The sequence below is a fragment of the Leopardus geoffroyi genome, chromosome B2 (assembly GCF_018350155.1).
Source record: "Leopardus geoffroyi isolate Oge1 chromosome B2, O.geoffroyi_Oge1_pat1.0, whole genome shotgun sequence".
NCBI lineage: Eukaryota > Metazoa > Chordata > Mammalia > Carnivora > Felidae > Leopardus > Leopardus geoffroyi.
Genome location: NC_059332.1, coordinates 89542477 through 89555548, shown reverse-complemented (window position 1 = coordinate 89555548; position 13072 = coordinate 89542477). Strand labels below are relative to the sequence as shown.

The following is a 13072-nucleotide window of genomic DNA, read 5'->3' as shown; positions in this document are numbered from 1 at the left end:
CTCATGGTTCATGAAATTGAGCCCTGGTTCAGGCTCTGCGCTGACAGCACAAGCCAGCTTGGGACTCTCTCTCTCCCTCTCTGTCTGCCCCTCTCCTGCTGGCACATGTGTGCTCTCTCTCAAAATAAACATTCAAAAAAAAAAAAAAAAAAAAGACGCTTAACTGACTGAGCCACCCAAGCGCCCGAAGAACTATCTTCTGTGTGCTCTCCTCAGGTCACCTCATTTATTCGTCTAAACAACCAGCAATTCCTCCCATTTTGTGGTTCATAAATTGAAGTCAATAGGCGCAAAAGGCCTTAAAGTCCTATAAGGTCATGTGTGTAATAGCGAGATTTGAACACAGAGCTGTGTGAACTGAAAACTCCCATTACCACCAGAAAGAATAGAGAAAGCTTTGAAAGGAGGCTGGTGCTGGACCTTGAAGGATGGATAGAATTTACCAAATGGAGAGAAGTGGGGGGCACATACAGGTTGTAGGGGGCAGGGAAAGGGGTGGGCACAGCATGGGCAAAAGTGTAGGCTTGGGAAGCACGAAGCGTGCTTGGGAATGGCAGGTGTTCCCCAGGTGTGCTAGAATAAGGGAGGAGTGACAGATAAAGCTGGAACATGGGTTGGAGGCAGAGCATCCTGAGCCTGGAATTCTGAGTTCGGGCTTTATTTCATAACCCATTTTACAGCCTATTGAAGGTATTTGTGAAAGGGAGTGACATGGTGAAAAGTCTTGTCATGGTGACTTAAGTTCAGGTGGGATATGGAACGGGCTGGAGAAACAGAGGGGCTGCTGTTGTGGAAGCTAATGTGTGAGGTACATAGATACGGTGCATTATGCCATTCAGCCTCACAATACCCCTAAGGGATGGGCACTGGTAATATCCCCATTTTCCAGGTGGGCAAACTGAGGCATTGAGAGGTTAAGTACTGACCAGCCTACCACAGTGAATAATGATGTTGCCAGCATATAAACCACCTGTGCTGCCTCTGTATGCCACAGCACCTGAGGAGACGTCCGGGGGCCATTTTAACAGGTTATGTGTGATAGTCCAGGTGGCGAGGACTGAACGAGTTCAGTAGTGATGGAATAGGAGAGATGGGAGCAGCAGTGCGAAACACCATCGTATGTGAGCCTGATCCCAGGGCTGGACCTGTAACTTCATGGCTTCTGTTTATTTTCTGTAATTTTCGCGGAGGCTGGTGCTCAGTGGCGAGAGCGTTGCCGAGACGTGGGGCAGCATGGACAACCTCGCCTCCAAACTTCCTAAGTAACTTATTTTAGGCTTCTTGTTTTTCCTGAGGAAATGTATTATTAATCTAAAAAAGCAAGTGCTGAGGTTGGTGTTCTTGGTTTGAGTTACTTTTGAGACCATGTAAGCAAACTTCCAGGTGTTCTCAAGCATCTCAGGCTTTCAGTTCTAGCGTTTGAGACAAGGAGGTGGCTCCAGAGGGCTGGGGGTGATCAGATCTCCCTTTTGCCCATGAACCTCCTCCCTCATCTGCTTCTCTTGATATGTTCCCAGTTACTTCCCTGTTTTGCTATTGTATGGGTTGACATATCATAAAATTATTTAATTTGTTTTACTTTTGTTTCTAATTTTTTTAAGAGAAAGGGGGTGCATGCATTTTGACTCTGCAAAGCTTTTGACATGCAGTTAAATGAACCTATAATTCATGTGTGCTGAATGCCATGGTGACTGTGTAGGGCAGTGTGGGCCAGCCCAATGACCTCTGTGCTCTGTCTGTTGCAGGTGATAAGAAGTACATCATGGGGCCCAAGCTTTCTACTCTCGATGCCACTGTCTTTGGACACTTGGCACAGGCAATGTGGACCTTACCTGGGACAAGACCTGAGCGGCTGATCAAAGGCAAGCCCTACAAACCTCTTCAGGTCTTGGGAGTCGCTGTGGGGTGAAGGCAGGGGTAACACAACAGAGAATTCTGGGCCATTGCCTGTGAGCTTGACTGTGCTTTATGGAGACATCAGGCTGTCGTGTCCAGGGCCAGGGTCAGTTTATTGTGCTTAGGATATGTAGGGGTTGAGGAGACGCTGGGCTTCTTACCTGCCATCTTGCGTCAACAAGGTTGACACAAATCGTACCGTGTTTTACACCAGGGTTTTTCTTTCAGCTCCTTACATGGTGGACTTAACACTTGTTGAAACAGGGCTTGTGTTCCACCTCATGCACTTGTCTTGTTGGTCTTCCTTAATTTCCTTTGGACAGTGGTGGCTCACCACTTTCTGGTATATCCAGTGCTGCAGTAACCATGGTGGGGTGGGGCTGATGGGGCTCACCGCCCATCTCGAGGCTCCTTTTGAGTCTGAACTGGTCTCACATATCTCGCATGTAGGTATAGGAACATATGTTTCTGTGTCATTTGACTTCAAAACATTCTTTTCTCCCCTTCCAGTGGGTGTCTGTAGATGATCCATTGAGAGCAGTAGAGCTAGTAAGTTCAAGTGGTAAAAATGGAGGCAATGTTAACCAATGTTTTGTAAGCTTGGTTCTATGCAAAATATTGTTATTATTATTATTAGTAGTAGTTAGTAGTAGCCGCAGCCCTAGTAGTAGTACATTTTAGCCAGAGAAACACAGCCTTGTGTCTCTGCTGTGTGATCTTGGCTGTAAGGCCTACCAGAGTTAACTTATAGTTGGAGGGGTGGAAGTGAGGATGAATGGGACCAGCCTAGAGGATGAATGTATGTGTGGAGGTGAAGGTAGGGGTGTTAAGCCAGGAGTAAAATTCACGTTAGCAAGGGAGCAGGGAAAGTGAGCTCAACGTGGTTTGATGTCAAGGGACCAGATCTTGATGTGTGTGTTGGGAGGGCGGTGCAGACTGAAGTGGGGGGATGCACATGGCAGCTGGGCCATCTGGGAGAGTCTTCCCCTGTGTTGGTAGATGGGAGCTGTTTGGAGTCATCTCCACTTAAGTGCCTCGGGCCCGGGGATGTGGGGATCAAAGTCCGATATTTGGGTTTGGGAAAGGGTGTGACAGAGTTGACCAAGGTATTTATACCCCAACTGAGTAGGTTGGGGGTATAGATGAGATCACCAGTGAATAGTATATAGAATGCTTTTAATGTTGGGTGGATGGATGGTTGGAACCAAGCAAGGCAGAATCATATAAGAAACTAAGGCAGGTAAACACTCATCTGTGGTGGTCATAGGTGAGTGGATAGGAAGGTTGGTGAAGGCTGAAGTTCTGCGTGTGTGTGTGTGTTTATTCATGTGAGGCCCAGAAGCCCAGACCAGGGCATGGACAGCAGGAGTCATTCTCCAGATCCTCATATTGGTGGTGGTGAGGCTTTAGATACATTACCAAACGTGGTTGAAATGGAGGAAGCATTGACTGAAGGTTTTCCAGAACTTCAGCTGAGTGAGGGTAGGAATAGTATGGACTGATACTTAATTTCCTAAATGATCAACATGGAGATATTCCTTGTCTTGTGATGTGTTGGAACTTAATGATACTTATAGTATTTAAAATAATTTCCCTTTATTTTAATCAGATTTTCCAAGGTCACCTAAAATATATTGGTTCCCTTTAGTTAATTTAGAGGTTTGTTTTATATCTACTTTCTGTTCCTATTACTTCCTGCTCCCTCTCTCCATTTCCCTAGCACACCACTCTTACACACCTATGTACACACATCACCACCTCTGCTCACATACTTTTATACACACATATCCCATACACTTGTACACATAGACTTACATTTGTACCCAAGCGTGCATGCGCACGCGCACACACACACACACACACACACATATGCGCGCTTGCGCGCGGCTGAGGTCATCTGGTATTTAGTCAGAGCATTTAGGTATTCACTATCAGTAGAACTCTCAAATTCTATAGAATCCCTTCTTGTAGGAAGGAAGCATCTTTATGTTAAATTATTTGTGACTTGGCCCTTTTCTCTTTTACTTCCTGGAAGGACTTGAAACATTTAATGTTATTTTTAAAGAAATGGCCAGCCTTTTTGGAGGATTGGAAGATTAGAGGATTGATTTTGAGTCCCACCCAAGACCCACACATCTGGGGGAATCTGACACCATCGTCTGTGAGGGACTTTGGCACACAGTTTCATGTACTTTGATTCTTAAATAAGGTAGCAGCTTCCAATTCTCCCTGGGGACTGGTATAGCATGAGTCATTAAAGTCCACAGAGGGTCTCTAGGGGCACCTGGGAGTCTGGTTAAGGATTCAACTTCAGCTCAGGTCATAATCTCATAGTTCGTGGGTTCGAGCCCTGCATCCGGCTCTGTGCTGACAGCTCAGAGCCTAGAGCCTGCTTCAAATTCTGTGTCTCCCTCTCTCTCTGCCCCTACTCTGCTCATGCTCGGTGTCTGTCTCTCTCAAAAATGAATAAACATTAAAAAAAAGTCCACAAAGGGTCTTTAAATCTCATTTTGGTCATTGATTTCATGCCCTTCTAAATCTTCTGATTGGAGCTGCTAATAGACTAATATTTTGGTCTCAACTTCTTTCTCTGCCTTTGTTCTTTCTGTGGTGGAGACTTTCCCAAGAAGTAACAAGAGGAAGGAGAAGCAGAAACAACTAAGAACCTGTATGATTTAGAACTGGCTCAAATCCAGGAATGTGAATGACTTAGATCAGGCAGTTTTCTGCCTAGCTTTGGAACAGCCAGGGCACTTTTGGCCTTGCTACATGTGTGAATGTGTGAGTGTACATGCATAAATATTAGCTTTTGGTCCTAGATATTAATTACAGTAGGGAGCCACAGAGGCTGCTTCTGGAGCCATCTAAAGTAGGGAGAAACTTGCCTTAATTTAGGTGAGTAGGAGGACAGACTTTGAATATTCAACAGTTCTCAAAATATACATAAGTATGTGTTTGCATATATATAGATGTAGATATATGAAATATTATTTCCTTGCTGGAGAGAATCTAGAAAAAATAGAAAAGTTAAAAAAAAATAACTTGTGTCCCTGTCACCCACAGACAACTGTTAATATTGTGGTATGTATCCTCATCTTTCATCAAGTACATGTATGTATATATTTTTAAAAATCAGGATCATGGTATTGATACAGTTATAAACCTATAAATTTTAATTAACTGTGTCTTCATTTCTCTTGTCATTCAATATACCTTAAAACAATATGTTTAGTAGTTGCATAATATCCTGTATCCTATGGCTACAGTGTAATTTATGTGATTAATCTTTTTCTGGTCTCATGGGTTATTTCACATACTTGTTTACCAATATTCCGAAGTGACTATTGTATAAATATATATTCTTGCTTATCTCTGGTTATTTCCTTAAGCTAAATTTGTAGTTGGGGAACTTCTGTCTCAAAAGGTATAAGCCCTTGGTCTGTATGGCTAAACTGTTTTCTAGAAAGACTGTAGCAGTTTATATTCTTATGAGTACCGTCTGAAAGTACCTCAAATTTTGTTCCCCAATTAAGATTGTATATAATTTATGTTGAAATTTTTGCCATTTTTCCAGTAAAGACTCTCAGTTTTACTCTCAGCAAATTCCTCCTGTAGAGTCCCATTTGACCTTTTGTTCAGAGTGTCCTTATTAGGGAATTGCACGTGGATCTGGGCACTCTTTGAAACAGACATGGAGCACTACAGAGTGTGGAAAAGTGGACAGAAGTGCCAGAAGGGAAGGAGTTCTGCGACCTGTCTGCCCGCCTTGTAGCATGTAGCAGGCCCACAGCACGATGCTATTTTTCTGGATGTGTGAGAACCACAACCTTCTTGTGCTGAGAAACACTTTATTCATTAGCTCTTTTACCAGCAGTCATTTGTTACTGTTGGGGTGACTTTTTGCTTCTTATTTGATTAATTGAAAGGTGGAAGAAATGCTGGATATCCTTGAGAAATAGCTGAGTCTGTCCCCCCCCCCCCCCCCCCCCCCCCCACACACACACACTTACTGTTCTCCGTCTGGAAGTGTTCAGCAAGAGGTCTGGTCTCAGGAAGGGGATGGCTCAGATGACTTTTGTGGGTATTTGTATTTTGAGATCTACGAATTTGTATCCTTTAGCTTCAAGGAGATGAGGGGAAGGTGGTGTCCTCATCACAGCATTCAAGTTTGTTTTGAACTTAAAAAAAATTTTTTTATTAAATATTTTTAAATGTTTATCTTAGAGAGACAGAGCATGAGTGGAGGAGGGGCAGAAAGAGGGAGACACAGGATCCAAAGCAGGCTCCAAGCTCTCAGCTGTCAGCACAGAGCCTAATGAGGGGCTTGAACCCACCAACCTCGAGATCATGACCTGAGCTGAAGTCAGACACTTAGCTGACTGAAACACCCAGACACCTCTGTTTTTAGTACTTTTAAACCAAACAGTAGAATTGCTTTATACACATTACTTTGTAACTTGCTTTTTTTTTTTAATTGTTTTTTAATGTTTATTTTTGAGAGAGAGAGGGAGAGAGAGAGAGAATGCACGGGAGGGGTAGAGAAAGAGGAACACACAGAATCTGAAGCAGGCTCCAGGCTCTGAGCTGTCAGCATAGAGCCCGATGCAGGGCTCAAACCCGTGAACTGTGAGATCATGACCTGAGCCAAAGTCAGGTGTTTAACCGACTGAGCCACCCAGGTGCCCTGCTTTTTTCACTTAATAGAATATCGTGTCTTTTTAAGATCTGCAAAATATTATATAGAATTGATACACCATAATTTATTCAATCAGTCCCTATTGATGGATATTCAGGCTGTTTCCATATTTCTTTCTTTTTTACTGACATAATGCTGTCGACGTTGGTATACATATATGTTTATAATACTAGTGCTTTTATTTTAGTAGAATAGAGAACTAAAAGTGGAGTTTTGGGCCAACAGGTACATTTAAAATTTCAATAGATGACATCAGATTACTTTCCAGAAAAGGTTATAGCAATCTTATAATTCCACCAGACATGTGCTTACAATGCCTGACCCTCCACATTGGATGTTATCAAATCTTAATTTTTACCAGTTTGGTGGATGAAATTGTTACCTGATTATTGAGTACACTGTAAAAAATGCAGTTTTTCCATTATTTCACAAAGTTTACATCCTCAGCGTAGGCATTTGTGTTGACAAAGGAATATCTCGCACACACACACAAAGCCATTTTCTACGCCAACTTTTTTCTATTCTTTTGGCTGGGACATGTTGAGTCCGCTGATGGAGAATCTAGGCACAGAAGGAATTGGCAAAGCCAGACAGAATTGGCAAAGTCAAACATAAAATTTCATTCTTCGTTCTACTCTTTTTTATCAGTGGCAGGAAATGAGGATGGGTATGTGAGCTCCTAGTTTTTGCTTATCAAAGCAAACTCTTTCTGGACTGCATGATAGAATGATCACTTCTTGACAACTCATTATCTTTGAGGGGCAGCACCTATCCCCTCATAATTCTTAGTATCCCAGAGAGAATTTGAGAAAAATAATCTGTGACAGGGAGTGTGCATCTATGAATTCTCAAGTCAGGCTGTGAGATCACGAGTAAGGGGCGGGGGGGAGAGGGGGAGGGGGGAGAGAGAGAGAGAGAGAGAGAGAGAGAGAGAGAGAGAGAGAGAGAGAGGTGGTTCGTGGTGAAGGGCATGGAGTCTGGAGACTGCTGGTGTTTAAATCTTGGCTCTGCCACTTTCTTACTGTGTGACCTTAGGCAAGTTAATTAACCTCTCTGTTGCTTCAGTGTTCTCATGACAGATGGGGATAATGATAGTTTCTGCCTCATAGGATTGTTGCGAGGACTAATTCAACAGATGCATAAAAGCACTTCAAACAGCGCCCGGTACACAGTAAGGGCTATTTGTATGTTTGCTATTATTACTTTTTATTATTGCACGCTGAAGTGGTATTAATGTCACATAGTACAAAGGCAGGGCGGCTCTCCTGGAAGGAAAGTGAAGAAACAGGTGGTAGAAAAAACAGCCACAAAAGAAGTGGATAGAATCGTATATGGTGTAGAGCCTGTGGCTATCGGGAATAGATTCTGACTTTCTAGCTGCTCCCTAAACAGCTCATAGGGAATGGACGTGATTGAGGCAAACACGGCTGTCCCCAGACCCTGCTATGAAGTGACCATAATCCATCTCTGATTACCACCTCCCACCAAACCTTGCTGCCGCCTCCACATCTTTATCCGATTCTTGGTTACCCGTGACTGGGAGCCATACCTGCTGTGGTGTTTCATGACTGCTTTCCTGAGGGAGGATCTAAGTGAAGGTTTGGCATGCATCTTTTTAAGGAGCAATCCTGTGGCTCCTTGGCTTCTGGCTCCGGGGCGTGTGTGTAAACTCTTCGAGGAAGGGGCAATCAGAATGGGCGCATATATGGTATGAGTTGAACTGTTATGATCTGAGACAACTGAAAATGGTGACCTGCAACCAATCCTGGCTCACTGCTTGATAGGATCTGTGAAGTAAGGGGGATTTGCTTCGTTATATTTTACAGGAGATGTGCTTATGTAAGCAGAACAGCGATCAAGTTTTGAAAAATTTTCATGGGAAAATGTATATAACAACATCATACGAAGTAACAGGAAACATTAATAATGGCAATAAATAGAAAACGTACTGAAAGAAATTACATCAAAACGCTACTGTGATTACCTTGGATTGACGAGATTATAGGGGGCTTTTGTTTTCTTCTTTATGGTGTTTCTATATACAAACTTCTAATCTTCCCAAATGAGAATGTATTATCTTCTTTGATAGAAAATAAAATAGAGTAAAGACTATAGTCAGTAGACCTGTTAATGTAGAAACAACCTAAATGGCCTTGAAGGGGGTGTGGTAAAAACAAAATGAAACTATGGTACATCTGAATAATGAACTGCTGTGCAGTTATCAAGGTGATAGTGTGAAATTGAGTTTTTCATTATATGTTGTTAAGTGGAAAAAAGTAGCATAAGGGACAATATATAGTAAATGCTAAATAGCAAATGTAAATATATGTAAATGTATATCCAAGAATATAAATGGGAATGTTAATATGGTGAATGTGATTATTGGTAATTCTTTTGTTTTCTGTGTGTTGGTATTTTCTAATATTCTTCAATAAAACCTGGGTTACCTCTATAATAAGTAGATGTTTATATAACTTAAAAAAAAAAAAAAGTCCAAGGAATATTCTTAGGGCAATGAAGTCCGGTAAGGGAGTGCCAGATCATGTATTCGTAAGCAATAGTGCCATCTGGTGGATCAAAGGCAAAAACTCACCCTCTTTATTTTTCATTTGGAATTTGGAAATGAAAGTCAGTTCTGTGTCACGTTTCAGACAAATGCCGGGACAATTTTAGCAACTTAACAGAAGTGTTCCTTTGATTCACAGGAAAAAGAAGTAGCCCAGTAACTGAGTTGGGAACCTAATTATAAGTATAGCCATTCAATTTTATTTAAAAAAAAAAAATCTGTTTTACTAAATGTGCCTGGGGGGGCACACTCATCCGTAGACAATTCTGAATTATCCATTTTATTTAGGATCATTTAGGGCAAAATTTGCATCTTAACATAACTTTCTTCAAGGACGTGGCATAGAACCCAGCCCTTAATAGCACCACCAATATTTGTGGAATGAGGAATTACTTCTGGCTGGCTGACCTCGCTGACAGTTGGTGGATTTACATGGGGCATAACTTAATTTAAATATGAACCAGTGGAAGTTCCAGTTCTTTTGATAAGCAAACACAAAATACTAAAATGCTTGACAACGCCCAATGATGGTAGTTGAGCTGCCATTCTGGATAAATTACCACCGCCACCCCCACCCCCACCATCACCCTACGACTCCCTGCCCACTCACACTTCACTCACCCAGCCCACTCACACTTAACTTTTTCCACTCGCCTTTCTTCTGCACGTGAAAATCTAAATATCTGATAGTCTTTGGAAAAACACTGTTAAGGTCTACCCCACCGTGTTCTTCCCAACCCCGCAGAAGGCCAAGCTGCTGGCAGATTGCTGCCTTTGAGAATTAACCCTGGCTTTCCTTACCATCCCGCAGGTGAGCTCATCAACCTTGCCATGTACTGTGAGAGGATAAGGAGGAAATTCTGGCCTGAGTGGCACCATGATGATGACAACACCATCTATGAGTCTGAGGAGAGCAGCGAAGGGAGCAAAACCCACACGCCCCTGCTGGATTTCAGCTTTTACTCAAGGACAGAGACCTTTGAAGATGAGGGAGCAGAGAACAGTTTTTCCAGAACCCCAGACACGGATTTCACCGGACACTCGCTCTTTGATTCTGACGTGGACATGGAGGACTACACAGACCACGAACAGTGCAAGTGACGTTCAGCCTTGCTGACCCTCTTCTGCCGGAGCGGCCACTCCCTGGGGTTGGTCCGATTTCCCAGGTGGAAATCCATCTGAGCTGGGAGGAGATCTTCGTGCTCGACACAGTTCTCACGAGCTAACTGGACGATAGCAGCCTTATTTCTTTTTGTACAAACGAGACACAGAACCATTCGGATGGCTCCATTTAAAACAAACAGGCAAAAAGGAAAAAAAAAAAAAAGTCAGCATGGTTCCTGAAATCCATTTTTGTTTTCATTAGAAAACTAACACTGTGTGGCAGAGCAGGGGCAAGAGCAGATTGTCTGCGGATTGTGTCTATGTAGATCGTCTTCAACCCGAGGGCTTATTTGTGAGCCGGATTCTCGAACGTCCTTCACCCACCGGGGTTCCAAGTAATGAGAGAAATCATCGGGGGAAATGTCCAGGAGACAAATATCCTATGGTGGCTGCTTGTATTTTATGTGTGTATATTGTATGTTGAGATAATTCAAATAAAAATCCATAGATATTCAGTGAACACCTACTATGTGCAAAGCACTGTGCTAGGTGCTAATCAGTATAAGATTTATTCTCAGTCCTGCCAGTGACTAGCTGTGTGATTTCGGGCGAGTCCCTTAATTCTTGTGTGCCTCATTCCCCCACCTGTAAGGTGGGGATAACGATACTCTCCACCTACCTACCTCACAGGGGTGTTGTGAGGATTCATGTGGTAGCACCTCTTGGAAGAGGTGTGACATAAACACAACATTTTATTCTTTATTGTGCTTCCTGCGTATGAACATTTGAGGGCAGAGGAATTCCATATCCAGCCAACAGCAGCCACAGTCACTCGCCAAAGCCGAGCAGACGAAACACACGCAAAGGCGCAGTTAGGATTCTGTCACCATTCTTCTTTGTGATCTTGCCTGAATGGAAATCTTTTGCTGAAAGACCGTTGAAAATGCTTTCACAGAGCATCGACAGCTACACACAGTCTTCAGTTCTGTGTATTTGCAGACGTCTTTCTTCCGTTGCCTGACCGCACGCTGGAATGTTGTCCTTTGTAGACTCCCGAGTGTTAAGTTGCCTGTGTTTGATTTATTTGAAGGGAATAAAGCTCAGGAATATGATGGGTTTCGTAGAGGTGAAGGGGAAAGGATTTGACTGAGTTTTTTAAGCAGATGCTTGCCAACGCGTAATATCTTTTTGAAAACAAATCTTGCAAGACGTGTCGAAAAGATGAAGTCTGAAGAGGATCACGTGACAGGTATCAAAGCACTTTGTGCAGTGTAGACTCTATGCAGTTTTACTAATGCAACTTTTCTGGCGTTCTCAGCCATTGCCCCGTGAGAGGAAGGCAATGCTGGGGACAAATCTTAATGTTTCTTAAGGATCTCCCGTAGCTGCCCTGTGCTCCCTCTCTGTCCCTGTAGAGCACACGGACCCTTGGGGTTACTGTACTTACTAAAGCGCTCTATCTCTGAAGACATCCTTTTTGTTGACTTAGAACATTTTCCAGTGAAATATGGGGTGAAGATGCTGGGGTGACGGCCATGGATTTGGGCTAGGAGAGTCGGTGTTACGATTTACAACCGCAAGCAGAGCTGCTTTGCTTCTGATCTCAACGGATTCACTGGGTAATGGTTATTCGTGGTGGGGCCAAAGAGGCATTTTTCAAAAGAGACAGCAATTTCTGCTGAGAAGTTCGTGTATTTGCTTGAAAAAGACTCTCTTTGAATATGGCTTTTGCAAAACAATCCTAAAATGCTGCGGATTCACAAAGAGGTAAAGGGGGAGAATTGCTGAGGCTGTTTACCATTGGAGCCACAGTGTAGGACCTGTGTAACTGGGGACAGATGCTGAGATACCCTCAGTTAGAGATTCTCATTGCACAGGAAACTCAGTCGTTAGTTTCTTATTAAAAGCATTCATCTTTGAGAGGACCGTTTGGTGCCTAATGAAAATGTGGGGGAGAAGATATGAATGGATGAGCGTGTTGTATCTCCGGCGACACTTGGGAGGACTCTTCACCTCGCCTGTCTCTAACACGTGTGTTCCAAGGTCAGCTGGTGGTAGTTCTGTGTGACTAGGGAAACTTCTGGCTTGCAAATGTGAATGTCATAACCAGCTAGGCTGTGGACCCGGCCACACAAAGACCGAGTTGACCTATCCCCATCCATAGCTGGAAAAAGTTGTGTTTGCAATCTTGCCTGCAATTTATTCTCACTGTATAGCACAAAGGGTGTTGTGTCCTCGCGTCAAGAAGGATTTAAGTTATGGCTGTGCAGAGTCACATATCGTTTTACTGTGCATTGCTTGCAGGGCAAGTACATAGAGAGCCAGTGTTCATCGTGAAGTTGTAAAATAAGTCATTCTTTCCAGGTGCCTCTCACAGAGGCTTAAATGGACATTACCACTTGGAGTCTTGGGTACTAGCCTGCCAGCTCATGACTGGGCACTCAACATTCCGAAGGTGTAACTTGATTTGGAACCCTGGAATACACCCAGGTTTTACCTTCCCAATGTGGGTTATGGACACAAAATGACCAAGACAAAATCACTGTTGGGTGGATGACCTAGGTAGTCTTTATTGGAAGGGCTTTAATTTTACCTGGTTTGTTCCTAAGTTCCCCAGATTTGAAGTGTTCTCCAATACGGTGAACAGGTGCTACTTAAAAGAAAATATAACAAGAAATTAGGGGACATTTTGGTCATCTGGCTTACTTATTCAAGTTGTGTTTCTTTTTTTCCTGGAAAGTGACTTAAGGAGGTGTGATCTTTAATGTTAACAGATGTTTTTTGGTTGGACAGAAGCCCCACTAGCTGTC

At 43.1% G+C, this 13072-nt stretch overlaps 1 protein-coding gene across 6 annotated transcripts in view; it reads left to right on the top strand.

Moving 5' to 3' along the window:
- Nucleotides 1–11374, top strand: part of FAXC (failed axon connections homolog, metaxin like GST domain containing) — a 72541-nt gene extending 61167 nt beyond the window's left edge. For all 6 annotated transcript variants that reach the window (XM_045499109.1, XM_045499107.1, XM_045499108.1 and 3 more), the window contains 2 exons: nucleotides 1746–1862; nucleotides 9970–11374. In XM_045499109.1, coding sequence (XP_045355065.1) covers nucleotides 1746–1862; nucleotides 9970–10259 — 407 coding nt within the window. In that variant the 3' untranslated portion in view covers nucleotides 10260–11374. The remainder of the gene's footprint in view (nucleotides 1–1745; nucleotides 1863–9969) is intronic.
- Nucleotides 11375–13072: the final 1698 nt, after the last annotated feature.